Source organism: Salmo trutta, chromosome 24 (assembly GCF_901001165.1).
Source record: "Salmo trutta chromosome 24, fSalTru1.1, whole genome shotgun sequence".
Taxonomy (NCBI): Eukaryota; Metazoa; Chordata; class Actinopteri; order Salmoniformes; family Salmonidae; genus Salmo; species Salmo trutta.
This window is the reverse complement of record NC_042980.1, coordinates 35918043-35942449: the sequence shown is the minus strand read 5'-3', so window position 1 is coordinate 35942449 and position 24407 is coordinate 35918043. Positions and strand designations below refer to the sequence as shown.

At 43.6% G+C, this 24407-nt stretch overlaps 1 protein-coding gene across 4 annotated transcripts; it reads left to right on the top strand.

The window, feature by feature from the left end:
* Nucleotides 1-231: 231 nt before the first annotated feature.
* On the top strand, nt 232-23637 carry LOC115161210 (butyrophilin subfamily 2 member A2). Of its 4 annotated transcripts, none has more exons than XM_029712002.1 (6): nt 233-720; nt 7329-7387; nt 20276-20587; nt 20726-21037; nt 21684-21829; nt 22092-23637. In XM_029712002.1, the coding sequence occupies exons 1-6, from the start codon at nt 707-709 to the stop codon at nt 22149-22151; spliced, it is 903 nt and encodes a 300-aa protein (XP_029567862.1). In that variant the 5' UTR covers nt 233-706; the 3' UTR covers nt 22152-23637. The 4 variants fall into 4 exon arrangements, with proteins under 4 accessions (XP_029567861.1, XP_029567862.1, XP_029567864.1 ...); XM_029712004.1 differs by having other exon boundaries at nt 234-720; nt 22098-23637; XM_029712003.1 differs by having other exon boundaries at nt 235-720; nt 22095-23637.
* The last annotated feature ends 770 nt before the right edge of the window (nt 23638-24407 follow it).

Below are 24407 nucleotides of genomic sequence, written 5' to 3'. Positions count from 1 at the left end.
GTCCCTTTCCTTGCCCCTACCTGGGCTCGAACCAGGGACCCTCTGCACACATCGACAACATCCACCCTTGAAGCATTGCTACCCATCGCTCCACAAAAGCTGCCACCTTTGCAGAGCAAGGGGAACAACTACTTCAAGGTCTCAGAGCGAGTGACGTCACAGATTGAAACGTTAGCCATTTCACATTGGTTACTCAAACAATGTACCAGGCAGCTGTGATTTACAACCTGATAGCAATATTTTTTTGAACTACCAAGAAATGTTTTAGTGAATTATATGAACATTGGATTGAACAGCATCCATCTATTCTTCCAACAATGCCTTACTGTATGTCATGAAATGATGTGTAAAATATAACCTATTTTTAAAACCTTGTGTAAAGGTGTGTTCTTAAAAGCAATCGCTCTGGGCGTTCGTTAATTCAGAGCGTTGTCAGATTGTCCGGTCATACATTCTGAGCGTTTCGCTCATGGAGCGTTCAGTGAGCGCACACTGGACACGAGCGGAGGAGTAGGATTGATCCGAGCGTTCTGATCTCACAACCGCAGACAAATACACAAGCTAATCGACCAATTTCTGGAACCGTGACGTCAAAGAAAAAATTCGAGTTGAGACTGCTGACTCACTCTTTCCACGTTTGCCGTTCAACCCGGATTCACACCAAACTTTGATCTCCTGCTTACATTCATTATCATTTCTGCAGAAAATGGAAACCTATAGGTAAGTTAATGATAATATGTTCATGCAGTATACTTTGACTAGATCGGTAGTAAAACATGGAAGTGAATTTAATGTATTATGTGTGGGCAGAGGGAATTAAGCTATTATTCATATTTCACATCACAAAACATTCACTTCATTTTAAGGGGTCTTTATTACAGTGTGAATACACGTCTTGTAGTTAATTGTCATTACAACATGCAACTAACTGGTGGTAATTTCAGTGTGTAATTACAGGGGTTTTAACAACAAATGTTACCATGCTTGTCACAAATTCACCGATTTAGTGTTAGTTTCATAACTGCATCTGATTAATGAATAACTGTCACAAGCTTTTAATATAATGTGGACAGATACACTGGGTGTCCAATATTACAAGGGTTGGAGGCTCAATAAGGCTCTAATTACCTACCAGTGAATGCGCACTCTTCAAAATCTCTTCAAAGTCGTTGCTAGCACATGCCCCCAAAAAGTGTACCATGTGGGTTAACTTGGTTGTTACATTACAGCCTTATTATAAATTGGATAAAATAGTTTTCCCCCCTCATCAATCTACACACAATACCCCATAATGACAGAGCAAAAACAGGTTTTTAGACATTTTTTTAAGAAAAAAAACTAAACTATGAAATAACACATTTACATAAGTATTCAGACCATTTACTCAGTACTTTGAAGCACCTTTGACAGTGATTACAGCCTTGAGTCTTCTTGGGTATGCAGCGTCGCTGCACAGCTTTTTTCAAGTATCTCCAGAGATGTTCAATCGGGTTCATGTCCGGGCTCTGACTGGGCCCCTCAAGGAGATAGAGACTTGTCCCGAAGCCACTCCTGAGTTCTCTTAGATGCGTGCTTAGGGTTGTTGTCCTGTTGGAAGGTGAACCTTCACCCCAGTCTGAGATCCTCAAAGCAGGTTTTCATCAAGGATCTATCAGTACTTTGCTCCGTTCATCTTTCCTTCGAACCTGACTTGTCTCCCAGTCCCTGCCGCTGAAAAACATCCTCACAGCATGATGCCGCCACCACCATGCTTCACCATAGGGATGGTGCCAGGTTTCCTCCAGATGTGACGCTTGGCATTCAGGCCAAAGAGTTCAATCTTGATTTCACCAGACCATAGAATCTTGTTTCTCATGGTCTGAGTCCTTTAGGTGCCTTTTAGGAAACCAAGCGGGCTGTCATGTGCCTTTTACTGAGGAGTGGCTTCTGTCTGGTTACTCTACCATAATGGCTTGATTGGTGGAGTGCTGCACAGATGGTTGTCCTTCTGGAAGGTTCTCCTGTCTTCACAGAGGAACTCGGGAGCTCTGTCAGAGTGGCCATCTGGTTCTTGGTCACTTCCCTGACCAAGGCCCTTCTCCCCAGATTGCTCAGTTTGGCTGGGCGGCCAGCCAGTTCTAGGAAGACTCTTGGTGGTTCCAAACTTCTTCCATTTAAGAATGATGGAGGCCACTGTGTTCTTGAGGACCTTCAATGCTTCAGACATTTTTTGGTAACCTTCCCCAGATCTGTGCCTCGACACAGTCCTGTCTCGTAGCTGTATGGACAATTCCTTCGACCTTATGGCTTGGTTTTTGCTCTGACATGCACTGTCAACTGTGGGACCTTATATAGACTGGTGTGTGTGCCTTTCCAAATCATGTCCGATCAATTTAATTTACCCCAGGTGGACTCCAATCAAGTTGTAGAAACATCTCAAGGATGATCGATGGAAACAGGATGCACCTGAGCTCAATATTGAGTCTCATAGCAAAGGTTCGGAATATTTATGTAAATAATGTATATTTTTTATAAATTGGCTAAAATCTCTAAAAACCTGTTTTTGCTTTGTCATTATGGGATATTGTGTAGCTTGATGAGGAAAACAATTAATTTAAGAATTTAAAATAAGGCTGTAACGTAACAAAATGTGGAAAAAGGGAAGGGGTCTGTAGACTTTCCGATTGCACTGTAGATGCCCTCACCCGCTAGTGACATAATGCTGACTCTACTTTGGTCTGACCCCGCTACAGGCTTTCCAGCAAGAACCAGACAGATGTGTCCATATTCAGAGTTTTATTCTCTAGTTCACCATCACACATCAGCACACACACACATAGAAGTGATTTTTGTGTGGTTCTAAGGAAGGCAGAATAAACTAACATTAGGATCCATATACAAGAGGCTAATGAAATATACATACAATAGTAAAGAGATGACGTGATATATATGGCATGCTGTTCTAACAGTGGATGCTATAGTATAACATGCAAACACTTGGATATTCACACAGCAGGAATATAGAAGTACCCAGAGAGAGAAATAGAAGGCCTAGGCACTTAAGATTTATGTCCCTCTCTCAGGCCTGGCTACAGATCTTATCTGATCTTAGAAGGCACTGTTACTAGGTTCCTAGGTCGTTAATCAAAGTGCACATGCAAATAGTATTTGTCCCTTCTGGAACCTCTAGAAACTCTGCAATGTTGCCCTCTGATACAGCAGTATCATCTCTAGGCTATACATTGCAGCGGTAACATACAAACAATATAAACCTTGCTGATACACATACTGAGTATTCAGCAATGATAATGACCTTAACACTTATTACAAATGTAGTAATGATAACCACACTAAACTGAGGTAGCATGCACGGGATACACACAAACAATGCTATCATTAGCTGGAAGCTATCAAAATAACATTACTTATCTACAAATATCTAGCGCAGGGCAGCTATAAACAACAATCATCACACCAAATATCCCCAAATTTACATGCCAACGGACACACACAACACTCTATTAAAGAAACAGCATGATAAAGGTCCGTCAGCATCAAACACTTGATTCTTTCTCAAGGTGGCAGGTGAACACGCTCTAACTTGGGCGGAGCCCTGGAGTGCGCCCAAGCGCCCTGATTGGTTGGATGAACAGAGGCGTGAAGGGTCTGAAGGCCATTCAGATTGAGAGGGCCGGCTTTTTTCTTTTTACAGCCACCCCTGGATTTCTGGTGGAAATCCACACATCTTAAAAGGCCTCAATGCGGGACTTAGTTCTGAAAGGGCCTAGTTCTATCCAGCAGGACAGGTAGGGCAGAGGGGCAGAACAGCGAAGGGACCAGACAAGGCCAGGTCCAGTCCTAGTGTGCATCTGGCCGAACTAGAAGGGCAGCTGATCACTTTAGAGGACCATGCGGGCCAGTAGGGTACTGGCTCCGGTGTGCATAAGGGGCTTAGGGGCCGCCCCAAGAAGAAGGTGCACGGAGACACAGCGACAGTCCTGTGCCGCACCATGAAATGCCACTGGTATGGCGGAGGATCTTCTCACTCAGCTGGTGCTTTGCAGCTGGGGCCCATCCGTGTGCACCGAGTACAATGCCGGAGGCTGGCTACAGCTGGAGGAGGTAGCTTGCCTACTGCCGCGACGAAATTTGGCATTTCGGCCACCGCTGTCGTTTGCAGGTCACTGGTTGGTGACTCTCTCCCCACTGCTGAAGACGATGGCTCCCATGGTGGAGCAGGTGGGGACCCCTGGACGAGGCTTATCAGGGATCTGGAGGCAGGTAACGGCTGGGCCCCAGAGACGAGGTCAGGTGGTCTCTCGTGTGGCAAGGGCTGAGGGTCGTCCAAGTCAGGGGGCTGAGGGCCTAGCAGGGCAAGAAACTCAGGGCCTGACAGGGCAGGGTACTTGGAACCTACTACTGACACTGAGGACTGCAACCCAGGTATGGAGGGAAGCTGCGAGCCTAGCTGAGCAGGGAACTTTTAGCCTAGCGCTAGTGTAAGTGAATGGGCGCCGGCTGAGGTTGAGGGCAATGAACTGGCTAGGGACAGACTGCATATCTAGAGAAGCAGATAACTCTGAGCCAGCGGGACAGGAAACCAATGGCCTAGAACAAGGGCAGGTGGTTTGGCGTGTAGCACTGAGGGAGCTGACTGCTTTTTGACTGAGGCTGCAGACCAACTGAGGTCAGAGAATCTATTGCCTAGCGGAGCAGTGGACTGAAGGCCGACTAGAGCTGGAGACAGCAAAACTAGAACGGCTGAAGGCTGGGAGCCTAGTGCTGATAGTGTTGGGCCTGACAGGGAAACTGACTCTGGACCTGAGAGGGTCAACGACTGAGGGCTAGTAGAGCTGGAGAAACTGGTACCTTTGAACCTAGCGGGTCAGGAGCCTGATAACCAACCTGGGCTAGGGACTGAGGGCCGACTAATGCTGGACATAGCTGACCTAATGCAGCTGGAGACTGAGGACCTAGTGCTAGGGACTGAGGACTGAGAACCCAACACAGGTAACTTGTGGTTTAGCAGGGCAGAAGGCTGTAAGCCTCACGGTCTAGGTGTCTGTGGACTGACTGTTTCTGGAGAAAGTGAGGCTAGTGCAGCGAACTTAGGGCCTAGTAAGGCAGGAGGCTTTAAACCTGGTGGGATAGGCAACTGCCTGCCAACTAATGCAGGGGGCTGCGATCTGAGCAGGACAGGAGACTGCAGACCTGAAGATGGGGCAGATAACTTAGGGCCTAGCATGGCAGGGGGCTTTAAGCCTGGTGGACTAGGATGCTGCATACCCAATAAGGAGTGGTCTGCGGTCCATGCAAGGCAGGATACTTAGGGCCTGGCAGAGCAACAAACGTAGGGGCTACTAGTGCAGGGAACTGTAAACCTAGAAACGGCAGAGGACTGGGGTCTAGCACTATGGCATGAGTCCGGGAACCTAAGTCAGAACAATGTGAACCTGCAACTAGGGCCAGAAACGGAAGGCCGGGTACTGGCAGAAACTGAGAACTTACCAAGGGGGCAGGATTGACTGGACCTACCGGGAAGGTAGGGAGCTCTAGACTTACTTGAGAGGCAGGAAACTTAAACCCTACAAGAGAAGTAGGGAGACCCTACCGGGAGGGAAGGGAGCTCTGACCCTACCAGGAAGGAAGGGAACTCTGACCCCCTGGGGGAGGCAGGGAACTGGACAACTACCTCAGGGGGACATCAGGGGTGACTTCTGATGGGTCACCTGCAGTGATGTCTGGCGGGTCCCCTGAGGCAAGGTCTGGAGGTAGAAGGACCCTCGGTGCTGGAACTAGCTCGGTGTTGGCAGGTGGGGCTGGAGAGGCCCCAGCTTCCTGGCTGCACTTGACATCTGCAGTAGCTGCAGGCTGTGGCACTATTCTAGGAGCGGGCGAAGAATCCACTGCGGGCTTGAGCCTGGAGCAGGGAGGGGCCCCTGATGGAGAGCAGGTAGAATCTTTGTGGCTGAAGGTTCCAGGGTAGCATACAGTCGAACCTCGAGCACCAGAGCGTCTGCCTCGGCCAGCAGGGGGCTCCCACTAGGAGGAGAGGATGACTCTGCAACGGCAGCCAGAACAGGCCACATGGCAGCGGCTGGCTGTGGCTCCACGACTGGAGCAGGAGTCTACTCAACTGTGGCTAGTCGAGAAGCTGGCTGAGGGGGGGGTGCAGACATAGGTGTCGTGGACTGTGTACTCTGGAGTTGCCTTTATCTGATGGGGAGCTGGACAGCAGAAGTGGACCTGGCGATCTGTTGGGTTGGGAGGACCTAACAAGACATCGGTCGAAATAACCTTTTTGTGCAGCTCATGAAACATAGGACCAACACTTTATATGTGGTGTTTATATTTTTCTTCGGTATATGGCATGCTGTTCTAACAATGGATGCTATAGTATAACATGCAAACACTTGGGTATTCACACAGCAGGAATATATACAACAACAAAAAAAAATGCATGAAATGAAATGTATGCATTCACTACTGTAAGTCGCTCTGGATAAGAGCGTCTGCTAAATGACTAAAATGTAAATGTATATACAGTATGTAGCCAGAGAGAGAAATAGAGGGCCTAGGCACTTAAGATGTATGGCCTTCGAGCCTCCCGAGTGGCGCAGCGGTCTAAGGCACTGTGTCAATACAGGTCCTGGTTCAATCCCAGGCTGTGTTGCAGCCGGCCGCGACCGGGAGACCCATGAGGTGGCGCACAATTGGCCCAGCGTTGTCCGGGTTAGGGCAGGGTTTCGCCGGCCGGATTGTACTTGTCCCATCACGATCTAGCGACTCCTGTGGTGGGCCGGGCGCAATGTGCACTGACACGGTCGCCAGGTGTACGGTGTTTCCTCTGACACATTGGTGCGGCTAGCTTCCGGGTTAAGCGAGCATTGTGTCAAGAAGCAGTGCGGTTTGGCGGCGGCATGTTTTGGAGGACGCACGGCTCTCGACCTTCGCCTCTCCTGAGTCTGTACGGGAGTTGCAGCGATGAGACAAGACTGTAACTACCAATTGGGGAGAAAAAGTACTTTTTATATGCACTACTGTAGGTAATCACGCACAGTATTTTACCAGCAACAAGGCAATTTGATGGAAAATGCGCAGGAACATTTGCATATTGTTTTTATGCAGATTTTAGAATATTTGTGTGAAAATCTGTCGCCAATTGGATGGAAACCTAGCTAGTGTCTCCTTTTTACATTTATGTTCTAAACAATATCCTAAATCTAAAGCTATCCACCAATCAGACAATATCAAACCACCACCTATCCTGCAATGCAATTTGTGATTCTATTATGGTTCTTCATGTTGATCAGCAAGCCTCTGACATATGTATCCATTTTCACCTTCAGAACACACATTGTCATGTGGACTGTCCTGTGCTTAGTAGCAGTCTTCCTGTGTGCCTCAGGTAAGTTATTCTCATTGCCTCAACAGAGACATGGTGTAGATGCAAGTTTAGGAGGGGTGGTAATGGTCAGCAAATACATCTCAATTGCTTATAGTGTTATGTTGTCTTAAACTCATGTCTCTTGTTGTAACACATCCTCCACCTCTGTGGATATTCAGTATATCTTCAACTGAGACATGGTTATGAGGTGAAGGTTGTTTCTGGTTTCCTCAATGAAGACTGTTAATCAAGCAGAATCTTAATAATTGCAGTTGTCTCTCCTCAAACCTTTTTGTCACACCCACACATTCTCAGTTCTCCTTTCTACTCCCCCTCGTGTGTGTGTGTGTGTGTGTGTTTAAAGTAATATCCCATTCATCCATCTATGTGTGTGTCAAATCAAATCCAATCAAATGTTATTTGTCACATGCTCTGAATATCCTCCCACATGTCACACATCCTCAGTTCTCCTTTCTACTCCCCCTCCTGTGTGTGTTTACAGTAACATCCCATCCATCTGAGTGTGTCAAATCAAATCCAATCAAATGTTATTTGTCACATGCGCCGAATACAACAGGTGCAGACCTTACCGTGAAATGCTTACTTACCAGCCCTTAACCAACAATGCTGTTTTAAAAAAATAGAGTTAACAAAATATTTAGTAAATAAACTAAAGTAAAAATAAAATTAATAAAAGTAACACAATAAAATAACAATAATGAGGCTATATACACAGGGGTACCAGTATCGAGTCAATGTGCGGGGGTATAGGTTAGTCGAGGAGTTTGTGTGTTTTTACAGTAACATCGCAGTCATCCATCTACGAGTGTGTTTACAGTAAAATCCCAGTCATCCATCTACAATACCGTTATTATTTTCACATGCACGTATACACTTCTCTTTGTATATCTCAATGAAGACTGTATATCAAGCAGGCCCACACACTGTTGTCCTTTGAGAGAGAAAGCTATAACTTTTGTTATTGCTGCTTGGCAGCTTCAGGACAAGAAGAGACTTGATCAGCAAAAAGTTGTTTACTCCGAATGGGAAACATTTCGCCAAAAAAAAGAAAAAAAGTTTATATTGGACAAATTCAGCCTGGGTCTTACCAGGACACACAGTGAGCCCTGCCACAGGCATCCTGTGTAACACAGCTGAAGTCAAGCCTGGGTCTTACCAGGACACACAGTGAGCCCTGCCACAGGCATCCTGTGTAACACAGCTGAAGTCAAGCCTGGGTCTTACCAGGACACACAGTGAGCCCTGCCACAGGCATCCTGTGTAACACAGCTGAATTCAGCCTGGGTCTTACCAGGACACACAGTGAGCCCTGCCACAGGCATCCTGTGTAACACAGCTGAAGTCAAGCCTGGGTCTTACCAGGACACACAGTGAGCCCTGCCACAGGCATCCTGTGTAACACAGCTGAATTCAGCCTGGGTCTTACCAGGACACACAGTGAGCCCTGCCACAGGCAACCTGTGTAACACAGCTGAAGTCAAGCCTGGGTAGGGGGGGCTTGACTTACTACAAGTTTAGATAACCGTCCGCTAGACAAATTTACCAATCTAAAAACATTTAGCTGACATGGGCTAATTGAGTGACTGTTCATGCACAACCAAATTTCGAAATTGCACCTTGTATGTTCTATTATTCTAACTCTCAACAGTAAGTTGAGACCCCGACTGAGTTCCTGTGTGTGAAACTGGTCCGCGGGCCTACAGTTGCCCATCCCTGCTCTAGGCCATTGTCATAGTCCTGGAGGGCCGATGCCACTCGTTCCATAGTCAATAAATCCATGAATTCTCTTAACCAAATGTCCATGCTAAGCACTGCGGTTTGCACTCTTTCCATTTCATAAGTATTGTGCATTTGACTGTTAGGAAGGCCAATGCAATGATACATTGCGTGGTTCCAGGTTGGATATTGTCCACCCTACTTCCTGACAGGCACACCACAAGACAAAGTGGGATACATACACTCAAAATTCCAGTCAACATATAATCTACATCACTTTTAACGACTGGACATTTCCAAAACAGATTCATTAGTGTACCAACCTCACCGCAGCCATGCCAACACAAATCTGAAAGGCTTTGATCCATGTTTTTCAACCTGTGAAGTGTGATATAATCCCTGTGCAAGTCCTTCATTTTAATAATTGTATACCTTAGACAGTTAGATATCGATGTTGTGTTTTTCCATATTGCATCCCACTGTGCTGCGGTGAGAGATACACCCAAGTCCTGTTCCCAGTGTATCGGAGTAGGGCTGTTGCTGTTAAGGGAGGAGAGGCGAATGGGCTTGTATAAGGCGGAAACCATTCCTTTCCAATTAGCAGCATCCCTCAGTTTGTTGTCCATCACAATTTTAGATCCCACATCAATACCCTTTGAGGAAATACATTTTATTATTGACTTGAGCTGTAAATAGGGTGGAAATGCTATATCATTCAGGCCAAACTCTGCAATCAACTTTTTAAATGGTATGATATCACCATCCCTTATGACCTGCCTCACCTGACTGATGTTTTGGCATTGCCAGGTAATATTAGCCAATGTCTGTTTCCCAGAAGTAAACAAGGGGTTGTTCCCTATTGGACATGAAGGGAGGAATGCTCCATTGATAAATAACCTTTTATGAAGTATCTTTGCCACTTCACATGGAAACTCCAGTAGTAGGTTATTTATCTTACAGTGGAGCTTGGGGTAATACCATAGTGATAAGGAGATTGACTTATGTTTTCTCCTCTAGCCACTCCCAGCTGCCTGCTATTGTCCCATTTCTATTCCCCCATGACAATAGGTATCTTGCATTATAAAACAAGTAATACTAATAAACATCAGGAATACCTAATCCACCCTTGCTTCTTGACATGGACAGTTTTTATGGTTAATTCTGGTTTCTTATCTTTCCACAACAAAATAAACTACGTATCTCTTTAAACCAGTACTGAGGAAACTGAAGTGGTATAGCTGACCCAAGGAATGATAGTCTAGGGAGGATGTTCATCTTTATCACTGCTCTACCCCATAGTGATGAAGGTAAAACTGTCCATCTCTTAATCTCAACCCTAATGGTTTTTAGAAAACATGGTCCATATAGATCAAATATCTTACTGATCGGTGACCTGATATTTATCCCTAGGTATTTCATACCTTGTGGTTTCCATATGAAGGTGACCTGATATTTATCCCTAGGTATTTCATACCTTGTGGTTTCCATATGAAGGTGACCTGATATTTATCCCTAGGTATTTCATACCTTGTGGTTTCCATATGAAGGTGACCTGATATTTATCCCTAGGTATTTCATACCTTGTGGTTTCCATATGAAGGGAGGAATATCCTCACCTCTTACTCCAATTCATTTTATATCCAGAAAATTGGGCAAACACTCTTATAAGCTGTAGCACCCTCGGTATGGAACAGCTGGGATTTGGAAGTGTTAGTAAGATATCATCAGCTTATAGGTTGGTTTTGAAGTCATGACCATGTTATGTGTGATGATTGTGAGGTGCTATACAAATTCGACAGACAAGATGGGGACTTCAAACAGGCCTATTGCACGTCAAGAGAACTGTAGCCTACAGATGGATTAAATGGAAACTGAAATCTGGACACTGACTGTAGGTCTATAACCTCTCATATAGCCTTAATATTAACTCCTGCAGAATTAAGCATTTATTGCAGTAAAATGTTACACCAAATGTAGGCAAAATTTTGACTTGGCAACAGGAGAGGAGAAATATGATTTCTTTCCTTCAGCATCTTGAGAGAATGCAAATGACACCTACATAATGTCTGTAGAGGTGCACCTAGTGTTTTTTGTTTGTTATTGTGTTGGAAGGTGACGTCGGACCAGAGTTTACACACCAATCATTTTTTTTACCACTGCATCACTGGCTAGTGGTAGACCTATTAGAAGTTCATGGTAATACACATTGTAGCCTAGTCTAGTAAATTGACCTTGTGTGTTAGGGTGACCATCCCGTTTTCCCCGGGGCAATTTCAGCCCTATTTCAGGTGTCCCGACTTTTCAGGCTACAAAAAAGGTAAATTTGTCAGTTTGACGCATCAATTAATGTAGGCCTAATCGCCGAATGTCATTAGGCACACATTTTGGTGTTTTGTAAACACCCAATAAAGACCCCCCCCCCCCTTTAATTGAAATCCTATGCAGTCTTGTCTGTTGTTTTGTAGTTTCATATTGAGCTATTGTAATTTGTGCTTTGGTGTAATTGTTATGTATTGAAATCTCAACACTAATATTCAACCTTCAATTTTGGGTTAAGTTTTTCTGGAGGAGAGGAGGGTCGAGGTGAGGAGGAGTATTATTTAGGATACTGTTTGAAGAGGTAAGGTATCAAATCAAATTTTATTTGTCACATGCGCCGAATACAAGATGTACAATACATACAATATGACTACAACAACCTTACTGTGAAATGCTTAGTTACAAGCACTTAACTCTTATTTTTGGCTAAGAAAATATTTACGAAATAAAAAAGTAACGAAATAACAATAACGAGGCTATATACAGGGGTACCAGTACCGATTTCAATGTATGGGGGTACAGGTTGAGTTAATTTAGGCAATATGTACAATAAGGTAGGTGTAAAATGACTATGCATAGAGAATAAACAGCGAGTAGCAGCAGCGTAAATGTTAAGGGGGGGTTAGGGTAGCCTAGTGGTAAGAGCGTTGGGCTAGTAACCGAAAGGTTGCAAGTTTAAATCCCTGAGCTGACAAAGTACAAATCTGTTGTTCTGCCCCTTCACAAGGCAATTAACCCGCTGTCATTGAAAATAAGAATTTGTTCTTAACTGACTTGCCTAGTTAAATAAAGGTAAAATAAAAAAAATGTATTAGCTGTTCAGCAGTCTTTTGGCTTGTGGGCAGAAGCTGTTAAGAAGCCTTTTGGACCTAGACTTGGCGCTCCTGTACCGCTTTCCGTGTGGTAGCAGAGAGAACAGTCTATGACTAGAGTGGCTGGAGTCATTGACAATATTTAGAGCCTTCCTCTGACACCACCTGGTATAGAGATCCAGATGTTTTTGGAAGATGGGCAGGGACTCTTCTGTCCTAGCTTCAGGGGGAAGCTGGCCTCACCCTTGGGGTGCCAGGACAGAGCTTGGACTAAGCTGAGCGGGAGCGGGGTGACATGAGAGAACTTGGGAAGGTTGAAAACCAGGTGGGCTGCAGCATTTTGGATAAGTTGCTGGGGGTTTGATGGCATAAGAGGAGAACCCAGCCAACAGTGAGTTGCAGTAGTCCAGACGGGAGAAGATAAGTGCCTGGATTAGAACCGTCGCCGCTTCCTGTGGGAGTTAGGGTCGTACTCTACGGATGTTGTAGAGCATGAACCTGGAGGAGCGGGTCACTGCTTTGATGTTTACAGAGAACGACAGGGTGTTGTCCAGGGTCACGCCAAGGTTCTTTGCACTCTGGGAGGGTCAACACTGTGGAGTTGTCAACCGTGATGGAGAGGTCTTTGAGTGGGCAGGCCCTCCCCGGGAGGAAGAGCACTTCAAGGTTGCGTTTAAGGTGGTGGGCCTACATCCAAGTTAAGATATCTGCCAGGCCTTCAGAGATGTGTGTCGCCACCTGGGTGTCAGAAGGGGGGAAGGGGGAAAATAGTTGCGTGTTATCCGCATAGCAATGATAGGAGAGACCATGTGAGGATATGACGGAGCCGAGTGACTTATAGAGAAAAGAGGAGAGGGCCTAGAACCGAGCCCCGGGGGAGTAGTGAGAGAGAGAAAAGGAAACAAAGTAGTGAACAGAGACCTGGAGGAGGGTTGCAGTGAGAATAGTAGGAGAACAGCCTCTAGTAAAGATGAGGTCAAGCATATTGCCTGCCTTGTGAGTTGAAGGGGATTGGGAAAATGTGAGGTCAAAAGAGGCAAGGAGAGGAAAGAGTTGGAAAGAAATGAATCGAAGGCCGACGTCATGAGGTTATGTGTTTAAAGTAATAACCTGTCATCATTTCTAATCTCTCAAAACATGATGTCAAATATGATCTCAAACACCACCTGCACTGCCAGCTAATTGACTGAACAAAAATAGAAATGCAACATGTAACAATATCAAAGATTTTACTTAGTTACAGTTCATATAAGAAATCATTCAAATGAAATAAATTAATTACGACCTGATCTATAGATTTTACATGACTGGGAATACAGTTATGCATCTGTTGGTCACAAATACCTTAATAAGGTAGGGGTGTGGATCAGAAAACCAGTCAGTATCTGGTCTGACCATTTGCCTCATGCAGCGTGACACATCTTCTTTGCATAGAGTTGATCAGGCTGTTGAGTGTGGCCTGATGTCCAACTCCTCTTTAATGCCTGTGCGAAGTTGCTGGATATTGGTGGGAACTGGAATAAGCTGCCGTATAGTGCCTTGCAAAGTATTCATCCCCCTTGGCTTTTTCCTATTTTGTTGCATTACAACCTGTAATTTAAATGGAATTTTATTTGGATTTCATGTAATGTACATACACAAAATAGTCCAAATTGGTGAAGTGAAATGAAAAAAAAAAACTTGTTTCAAAAAAATTTAAAACGGAAAAGTGGTGCGGTCATATACATTCACCCCCTTTGCTATGAAGACCCTAAATAAGATCTGGTGCAACCAATAGCCTTCAGAAGTCACATAATTAGTTAAATAAATTCCACCTGTGTGCAATCTAAATGTCACATGATCTGTCACATGATCTCAGTATATATATATATATACACCTGTTCTGAAAGGCCCCAGAGACTGCAACACCACTAAGCACCAAGCAAGCGGCACCATGAAGACCAAGGAGCTCTCCAAACAGGTCAGGGACAAAGTTGTGGAGAAGTACAGATTAGGGTTGGGTTATAAAAAAAATATCAGAAACTTTGAACATCCCACGGAGCACCACTAAATCCATTATTCAAAAAATGGAAAGAATATGGCACCACAACAAACCTGCCAAGAGAGGGCCGCCAACCAAAACACACGGACCAGGCAAGGAGGGCATTATAATCAGACAGGCAACAAAGAGACCAAAGATATCCCTGAAGGAGCTGCAAAGCTCCACAGCCGAGGTTGGAATATCTGTCCATAGGACCACTTTAAGCCGTACACTCCACAGAGCTGGGCTTTAGGGAAGAGTAGCTAGAAAAAAGCCATTGCTTTAAAATAAGCAAACACGTTTGGTGTTTGCCAAAAGGCATGTGGGAGACCCCCCAAACATATGGAAGAAGGTACTCTGGTCAGATGAGACAAAAATTGAGCTTTTATGCTATCAAGGAAAATGCTATGTCTGGCACAAACCCAACACCTCTCATCACCCCGAGACTACCATCATGCTGTGGGGATGTTTTTCCATCAGCAGGGACTAGGAAACTGGTCAGAATGATGGATGGCGCTAAATACAGGGAAATTCTTGAGGGAAACCTGTTTCAGTCTTCCAGAGATTTGAGACTGGGACGGAGGTTCACCTTCCAGCAGGACAATGACCCTAAGCATACTGCTAAAGCAACACTCAAGTAGTTTAAGAGGAAACATTTACATTTTGGAATGGCCTAGTCAAAGCCCAGACCTCAATCCAATTGAGAATCTGTGGTATGACTTAAAGATTGCTGTACACCAGCAGATCCCCTCCAACTTGAAGGAGCTGGAGCAGTTTTGCCTTGAAGAATGGGCAAAAATCCCAGTGGCTAGATGTGCCAAGCTTATAGAGACATACCCCAAGAGACTTGCAGCTCTAATTGCTGCAAAAGGTGGCTCTACAAAGTATTGACTTTGGGGGGTGAATACTTTCTCAAGCCACTGTACACGTCAATCCAGAGCATCCCAAACATGCTCAATGGGTGGGATGTCTGGTGAGTATGCAGGCCATGGAAGAACAAGGACATGTTCTGCTTCCAGGAATTGTACACAGATCCTTGCAACATGGCGCCGTGTATTATCATGCTTAAACATGAGGCGATGGCGGTGGATGAATGGCACAACAATGGGCCTCAGAATTGTGTCACGGTATCTTTGTGCATTCAAATTAGATCGATAAAATGCAATTGTGTTCGTTGTCTGTAGCTTATGCCTGCCCATACCATAACCCCACCGCCACCATGGGGCACTCTGTTCACAACGTTGACATCATAGAACCGCTTGCCCACATGACACCACACACACATTCTGCCATCTGCCCGGTACAGTTCAAACCAGGATTAATCCATGAAAAGCACACTCCAGTGTGCCAGTGACAATGGAAGGTGAGCATTTGCCCACTGAAGTTGGTTACGACGCTGAACTGCAGTCAGGCAAGACCCTGGTGACGACAATGAGCACACAGATGAGCTTCCCTGAGACGATTTCTGGCAGTTTGTGCAAAAATTATTTGGTTGTGCTAACCCACAGTTTCATCAGGTGTCTGGGTGGATGGTCTTAGGCAATATAGCAGGTGAAGAAGCTGGATGTGGAGGTCCTGGGCTGGAGTGGTTACACATGGTCTGTGGTTGTGAGGCCGATTGGACATACTGTCAAATTCTCTAAAACGACTTTGGAGGTGGCTTATGGTAGAGAAATGAACGTTAAATTATCTGGCACCAGCCCTGGTGGACATTCCTGCAGTCAGCATGCCAATTGCACACTCCCTCAACTTGAGTTAACTTTGGCATTGTGACAAAACTGCACATTTTAGATTGGCCCTCTATTGTCCCCACCACAAGGTGCACTTGTGTAATTAAAATTCTGTTTAATCAGTTTCTTGATATGCCACACCTGTCAGGTGGATGGATTATCTTGGCGAAGGAGAAATGCTCACTCACAGGGATGTAAACACATTTTTTACCAAAATTTGAGAGAAATAAGATTTTTGTGCATATGGAACATTTCTGGGGTCTTTCATTTCAGCTCATGAAACATGGGACCAACATTTTCAAAGATGTTGCATTTATATTTTTGTTCGGTATATGTCCCAAATGAATTGAAAAGATCGGCACCACATGCCCCCATGATGACTTCTAATCATTATTGATCCAAGGAGGAGCCCAATGCTAGCTAGACGCTGCTAAATATCACAAATGGGCACTTACAAACTGTCTGGGTCAATGAAAGACAGCCAAGGCTGGGTGTGTTAATCCACTGATGCAAAATTCCTCACTTTGTTTACCTAGCTAACCTAAGTACTACATAAAGCTGTTGCGGTGACTGTATTACTTTCACACCGGCAGTCTGGAGTCATGACTGCAGTAAAATTCCACGCGATCGCTGAGTCATGGTAATCTCTTCTTGTGCACTCTGAACATACTCACTAACGACCATCAGGTCGCTAATGGCCTGGTACAAAGCACTCTATTGTCCCTCTAGCCACTCTGACATTAATGCAAATGCCATTGAAAATCACACCAAAATAGTATCATGCTTTTAAAACTCACCTCACTGCGATGATCAATTTGAAGAAAGAAGTTCAACAACAGGTTGAACCTGAATGGAAAACATGGTCGTTGTGGATGTTGTTTCAAAGCCAAACAATGAAATGGACAGCACTTTCTAAGGTGATGATTATAGTTATAGGACAGAATTTTATATTTTCATAATTAATAGGCTGACACCAGGGCGGCAGGGTAGCCTAGTGGTTAGAGCGTTGGACTAGTAACTGAAAGGTTGCAAGTTCGAATCCCTGAGCTGACAAGGTACATCTGTCGTTCTGCCCCTGAAGGCAGTTAACCCACTGTTCCTAGGCCGTCGTTGAATATAAGAATTTGTTCTTAACTGACTTGCCGAGTTAAATAAATGTAAAAAACTTTAGCTATACATAATATTTCACCACCATGCATTTCCATCTCCTCATCATTCATTCCTTTCTCGAGTGCGCAGAGAGAGGGGCTATCAACAAATATGTTAAGTTGTGAAAACATTTTACTATCGATGTTCCCAACCAGATTTCACTTGGTTTCCCAAATTAAGCAATGGGTAGCTCCAGGAACAGTCTTGGAGAGCCCATAGCATACAGAGTTTGGGCGGAATATCACCTGGCGTGCAGTGTGAGCATGCTTCTCAAAGAGTGGTTGATGCATGGAGTGAAATAAGTTGTTTTATAAGCCCAGATGCAATCCTGTGGGAAAGCCAAGTTTTGATGGTTGCCACTAAAAAGACGAGGATCCCAGCTGCTACTATATTTATTATTTATTTCTCAGCTGCTCTTGCTCTGGGAAAGAGGCGTCCATTCGCTATTTGAGTGCATACGGCTGGCATGTACTGTATATTTTACCCTGCCCCTGTTCCAGACCATTTTATGGATTCTTTTAGCAAAAGAGAAATGCTCATTAACAGGGATGAAAAACTAATTTGTGCACAAAATCCTGAGAAAAGTCATCTTTTTGTGCGTATAGAATTTCTGGGCTCTTATTTCAGGTCATGAAACATGGGACCAACACTTTACATGTTGCGTTTATATTTTTGTTCAGTGTAGTTTTTCAAGACTTAACAAGGGAGGTTTTAGTGAGGTGAGAGAGGCTGTGTTTGCTAACATGGGAGTGTTGGTTTCTTTAGAAGAAAGGGGCAGAAATAGTCTCAGAAATAAAAAATAAAATGTTATTGGTCACATACACATGGTTAGCAGATGTTAATGTGAGTGTAGCGATGCTTGTAGTTCCGACAGTGCAGTAAAATCTAACAAGTAATCTAACAAATTCACAACGACGACCTTATACACACAAATGTAAAGGGGTGAATAAGAATATGAACTTATAAATATATGAATGAGCGATGGCCGTTCAGCATAGGCAAGATGCAGTAGATGGTATAGAATACAGTATATACATATGAGATGAGTAATGTAGGGTATGTAGACATGATTAAAGTGGTGTTATTTAAAGTGACTAGTGATACCTTTATTAAATCTATTTATGACATTTATTAAAGTGGCCAGAGATTTGAGTCTGTATGTTGGCAGCAGCCACTCTGTTAGTGATGGCTGTTTAGCAGTCTGATGGCCTTGAGATAGAAGCTGTTTTGTTACTGGGATGTTACTGGAAACATATACACACTCATAGATGGATGACTGGGATGTTACTGGAAACACACACACACACGCAGTCTTGTTTAACTTACCTTGTGGGGACACACAATGTACACTGCATTCGGAAAGTATTCAGACCCCTTGACCAAACTGAGTAATCGGGGGAGAAGGGCCTTGGTCAGGGAGGTTACCAAGAACCCATCTCTGCAACACTTCACCAGTCAGGTCTTTATGGTAGAGTGGACAGATGGAAGCCACTCCTCAGTAAAAAGGCACATGACAGCCCGCTTGGATTTTTCCAGAAGGTACCTAAAGGACTCCCAGACCATGAGAAACAACAGTCTCTGGTCTGATGAAACCAAGTTTGAAATCTTTGGCCTGAATGCCAAGTATCACGTCTTGAGGAAACCTGGCACCATCCCTATGGAGAAGCATGGTGGTGGCAGCATCATGCTGTGGGGGTGTTTTTCAGCGGCAGGGACAGGGACACTGTCAGGATCGAGGCAAAGCTGAACGGAGCAAAGTACAGAGAGATCCTTGATGAAAACCTGCTCCAGAGCGCTCAGGACCTCAGACTGGGGCGAAGGGTCACCTTCCAACAGGACATCGACCCTAAGCACACAGCCAAGACAAATCAGGGGTGGCTTCGGGACAAGTCTCTGAATGTCCTTGAGTGGCCCAGCCAGAGCCCGGAACTGAACCCGATCAGAATTCTCTGGAGAGACCTGAAAATAGCTGTGCAGTAATGCTCCCCATCCAACCTGACAGAGCTTGAGAGGATCTGCAGAGAAGAATGGGAGAAACTCCACAAATACAGATGTGCCAAGTTTGTAACGTCATACCCAAGAAGACTCGAGGCTGTAATCGCTGCCAAAGGTGCTTCAACAAAGTACTGAGTAAAGGGTCTGAATACTTATGTAAATGTGATATTATGTATTTTTTAAAACCTGTTTTTGCTTTGTTATTATGGGGTATTGTGTGGAAATTGATGAGGGGGAAAAAACTATTTAATCAATTTTAGAATAAAATACCTAACAAAATGGGGAAAAAGTAATGGGGTCTGAATACTTTCCGAAGTCACGGTAAACATTCAAAATCCTATTTTCCCTAAACCTGACCGTAACATTAATCCCAAAGTCTAACCTTAACCCTAAACCTGACCGTAACATTAACCCCAAAATCTAACCTTAACCCTAAACTTGACCGTAACATTAACCCCATAAATCTAACCTTAACCCTAACTCCTAAACCTGACCGTAACATTAACCCTAACCCTAACATTAACCCTAACCTTAACCCTAACTCCTAAACCTAATTTTGTCCCTAACACTAATTCTGCCTTAACCCCAAACCCCCTAGAAATAGCATTTGAGCTTGTGGGGACTAACAAAATGTGTTTGTGTTAGTTTACTATTCGTGTGTGGAATATACCCACAGGTATAGTTAAACACATCCATAGATGGATGACTGGGATTTCACTGTAAACACACACACACAGGAGGAGTAGAAAGGAGAACTGAGGAAGTGTGGAAGTTTGTGTGGGTGTGATAAAAATGTATAGATACAATTGACTAAGTCAGATTTAAGATTCTGCTTGATAAAGAGTCTTCATTGAGATATGAAAAGTGTGTGCGCTTGTGTGTGGTTCCAATAATGTGAGGTATCATGTTTATTGGCAAACAATGTGTTGTGATATTGCACAATAACCGTTATAAGAGAAACCACATACCTCCTTTTTAAAGTCTGGTTTTTCTTGTTTACTCTACTCCTCTGTGCCAAGGGGAGATTTTGTTGTTGCCATTTCCCAATGTTTGTTCTTATCTTGTTAAAGACCAATGCAACTTCCCTAAAACATGATTGAAATTAACCTTGAACCTGCTCAACTGGGCTTTTTAAAAAATATTCTAGCCCATCTGGAGCCACTCCAAGCTATTGTGGGACAAAACGTCCTTCTGCAATGCCCCTGCAAGAAGAGAAACGAGAGAATGGACATTAGATGGCAGTTAGAAGACCATACCACCGTGCTTCACCACAGTGGGAGTCATAACACCACAAACATCGGGGAAGGATATCAAAACAGGGTCAGTCTCTTTCAGAATGAAGACAAAGACAACTGTTCCCTGCTCCTCTCAGGCATCACTGTCGCAGACAATGGGATGTACAAATGCTTCTTTCAAACCGAGACTTTGGTCTACATTCACATCACTCTGCATGTGGTTGGTAAGACATTTGTTTTGCTTGTTTTTTTGTTCATTGTCATTCTGCTATTGGTTGATTTTATTTGTTTTCTCCAGCCCCCTTTTCTACTTAATAAATTACTCCATTTCAGGCTGTAGTTGATTTATCTCTCCTCTCCAGCCAGCTACAGTGTCTGTATGTACCAGGTACTAGACCAGGCTTCGGTGGGTTTCGGATGGGGAGAGGGGTTCGGGGTGTACCAGTGTAAAGCCAACGGGGGATACCCAAAGGGCCAGATTCACTGGAAGATGGGTGGACATCCTCTGGTGAACACCTCCAGGAGGGATGAGACCCACCTGGATAACTCTACAGGACTCTACAGTCTGACCAGCAACCTGACCATGGATCGGAGTCACGGTGAAAAACTGCAGTGTATGGTGGAGAACACAGACCAGGCTTCTAAACTCAACTCCACCTGCAAGGAAAAGCCTGGTGAGTACAGGAGACTAGTGACACCAGTAGCCATAACACAGCAGCAGTAAATCATGGTAATGTAGTCAGAGTGAGGAGTTTCAGCCCCATAGTGATTTCATTGAAGAATGTTGGTTAGAGTCTCAGCTTGTACCCAAAAATCCAAAAACATCTGCATAGGAATGCATGAGAATGAAAAGCTAGGAGTAGCTGCATGTGTGTGAAAGTGCATGAGGGTGGGGGAATCTACGGGCAAGCACAGGCATAAATACAGAAAAGGAAAAACAAACTCTAAGCTAGAGTGAAACTACAGAGAAACAACAGCGTTATCTTTGGGACTAAACTATTAGCATTACCAATGTGTAGATAATAGTGTTTCCTCTGGCTGAACACAAATGTTTGGATAAAAATGAAGAAGCTGGAATACACAGTGATGTGTTGAAGAGTAGTAGACAAAGAAAGTTACACTGCTGTGACAAATAGGGAGGAAGTTAGAGTTTCATTTGGAAAGCCTTCTCACCACTTGGTCAAGTTACACTAAGAGGTCTGCCTTTTCAAATTCCTCAACTTTTTGGCTTCTCCGTCTCTCATCTAAAACATGTTTTTGGAGCATTTCATAGTTTGCATTAACTATTTATATGTTTTCTGTTTCCTCTCTGCTTTCCAGTATACATTAGAGAGAGTCTATTGGAGAGTCCTGATAAAGTAGCAGTAGCAGCAGGTGTGTCTGTCAGCGTGGTTGTGATGCTTGTTGCGGGAGTCCTGCTGGGGATCTTCTTACTGACTAGATGTCACCGGCGTGAAACGTTAACGGTGAGCCCTTGTCCTTATTATACCACTGTGATATCAGTCCAAGTGTTAATGCTGCTTGGATCTAGAAAAAATGCCAGCATCTGGGCACAAAACAGAGGGCGAACTGCAAAGGTGTTCGAATTACAAATAAAAAAAGACTAATAACACTAACAAACCTCATACCGTACTTACACATTCAATTTGATATTGATGCACCTAAATAGTGGTTGAATAGAGCAGTTTCAGTCCTTGTGTGTGATTCATGTTTTGTTTTCCCTGGAAGAAGCAGAGAGACACGGAGGAAAGAAGCGTGACCCAGCAGTTGAACATGTATGAACACTGAGTGTGTGGAGCATCTTCTCCCTCTGATACAACAATCTCTCCTCAACTGACGGACGACAAAATGGAGGGATGGTGACTTGCAACAAGACAATCTGAAACTTAAAATAATGCCTGTGTTCAAAGTAGCAATGTGGAGCAGCATTGAGCAATGTGTTGTACTGTCATGTCTGAACTATATTCTGTGATCGTTATGCGATGAGGCAGGAAGTGAAAGAGAAGTGGAGAACAGCATGATGGGAGAAATGACTGGTCAAGGGACTGAACATGAGCTGAACTCAGTAACGGAAGTCCAGAGAAATCCCAAGAAATAAAGTAGACCTAAGGCAGCCTGTATATTGCAATTATAGAGTTTACTAACTACAGGTACATTCACATTTCTAAGAAGAGAAGCAGATGATACAGGACTACTATAGTTAACAGCCATCATGGAAACTCTTGTTACATACATCTACCGCATGTTCCTAGTGTTACCCATTTGAATCATGTTGATAATTTATGTTGATAATTCATGTTGATAATTAGTTTTCATGTATAGCAGTCATTTCACCATTTAAATGTGAATTTAATTATCTGAATATGTGAAGAATTGGACATGATCAATGTTTTCATTGCTGCTTATTATTTTTATTATTATGTAGCTTGCTGTGAAACAAGCATGTCATGGAATGACTAAATCAAAAGATTAGTAACTCTTTGGTCCAGGGTCCGTTTTGTTGTATTATTAACCATATTGGTTAAGCTTACAACACAGGAAGAGCTGATCGGAAATCAGGGAAATAAAATTACTTTTTATAGTTCTTGTCCCGAGGGACCAATACAAGTTTCACATCTGTGTTCATATTTATTTTGTGAGAAAAAAAAAACTACATTATACAAATACACATATATCCACCCACCCCTCCCCTTTCCACCCACATGACCTGCTTATTTGAGTACAAATATCAAAGTTGTGATTTTAAACTGTTAATTGTTGGAGTCCCTATGTTGATACTTGGTTGCCTGGGTGTTAGGTACAGTGTAGTTAGTCATCATTAAGCAGTAAGAGATTGGCAAGACAAGGGATTGGTTTAGATAAAATGCTTGATAATGATGAAGCCACAGATTGCCAAAAGGAGAACATCTGTTTTAATATTTTTTTGCCCTCTTCCCTCTTGGTGTTTCTTTTTCAAATAAACTGTATGTACTGTGAATATGAAATTAGATAATATACGCTATATTAAATGCCATAATAAACCCTATATTAAAGCACAGCATTGATTGGCACTGCTACGCAGATGATAGACAACCTCACATTTCTGTGTCACCAGAGGATTCTAGCTCCACGGATACATTAGACTGTTTTAGTGAGTTAAATACTTAGCTGGAGGAAGTTGTGAGCCGTCTAAATCAAAACAAGACCGAGCTACTTATTGTTGGAGCCAAAGCACAGTGAGAGAATCTAGCAGCATATTTTAATTCACAGGTAATAAAGATAAAACACCATGTAAAAAACCTAAGTGTTATTTTTACATTCCGAAGTAAACTTCGAATCACACATTAGTAATGCGACCAAAATTGCTTTTTACCACCTGAGGAACATTTCGAAGGTGTGGACGTTTCTCTCTCAGGCTGATACAGAGAGACTCATCCATGCTTTTATTACATTCAGGTTTGACTACTGTAATGCTCTCCTGTCTGGTCTACCCAAGAAAGCCATTGGTAAACTACAGAACATACAGAATGCTGCAGCACGGGTACTGACCGAGAGCACACATTACACTGGTTTTAAGGTCTCTGTACTGGCTGCCTGTGAGTTCTGTAAAGCATGTCTGAAATGTTCTGTATAAAAAAAGCTTGATTTGATTAAATGTCAAAATATAAATGCAATATTAAATGCTACATTCTAATCGTCCCTCTGTCTGAGATGCCCTCTGTCACATTGACTTTAAGGATTTACTCTAAGCAAGAGTCAATTCAGTTTCAACACTATATTTCCGAGACCAATTTAAACCTCATTAAATTGTTGACTTATCTGATGGCATGCCATAGTTAAGGTAAGTCAAGTAAGTCAACAATTGAATGCGATATCTCAGCATACTCATCATCATAATGTCATGGGCGTCGTAAGTATTGGACCAAGGCGCAGCGGGTAAAGTGCTCATCTTCTTAATTTATTAAAGAAAACACTTAAACAAAATAAACAGATGACGAAAACAGTTCCATAAGGCACACAGGCTATACAGAAAATAACCACCCACAAAACAAGTGACCAGCTGCC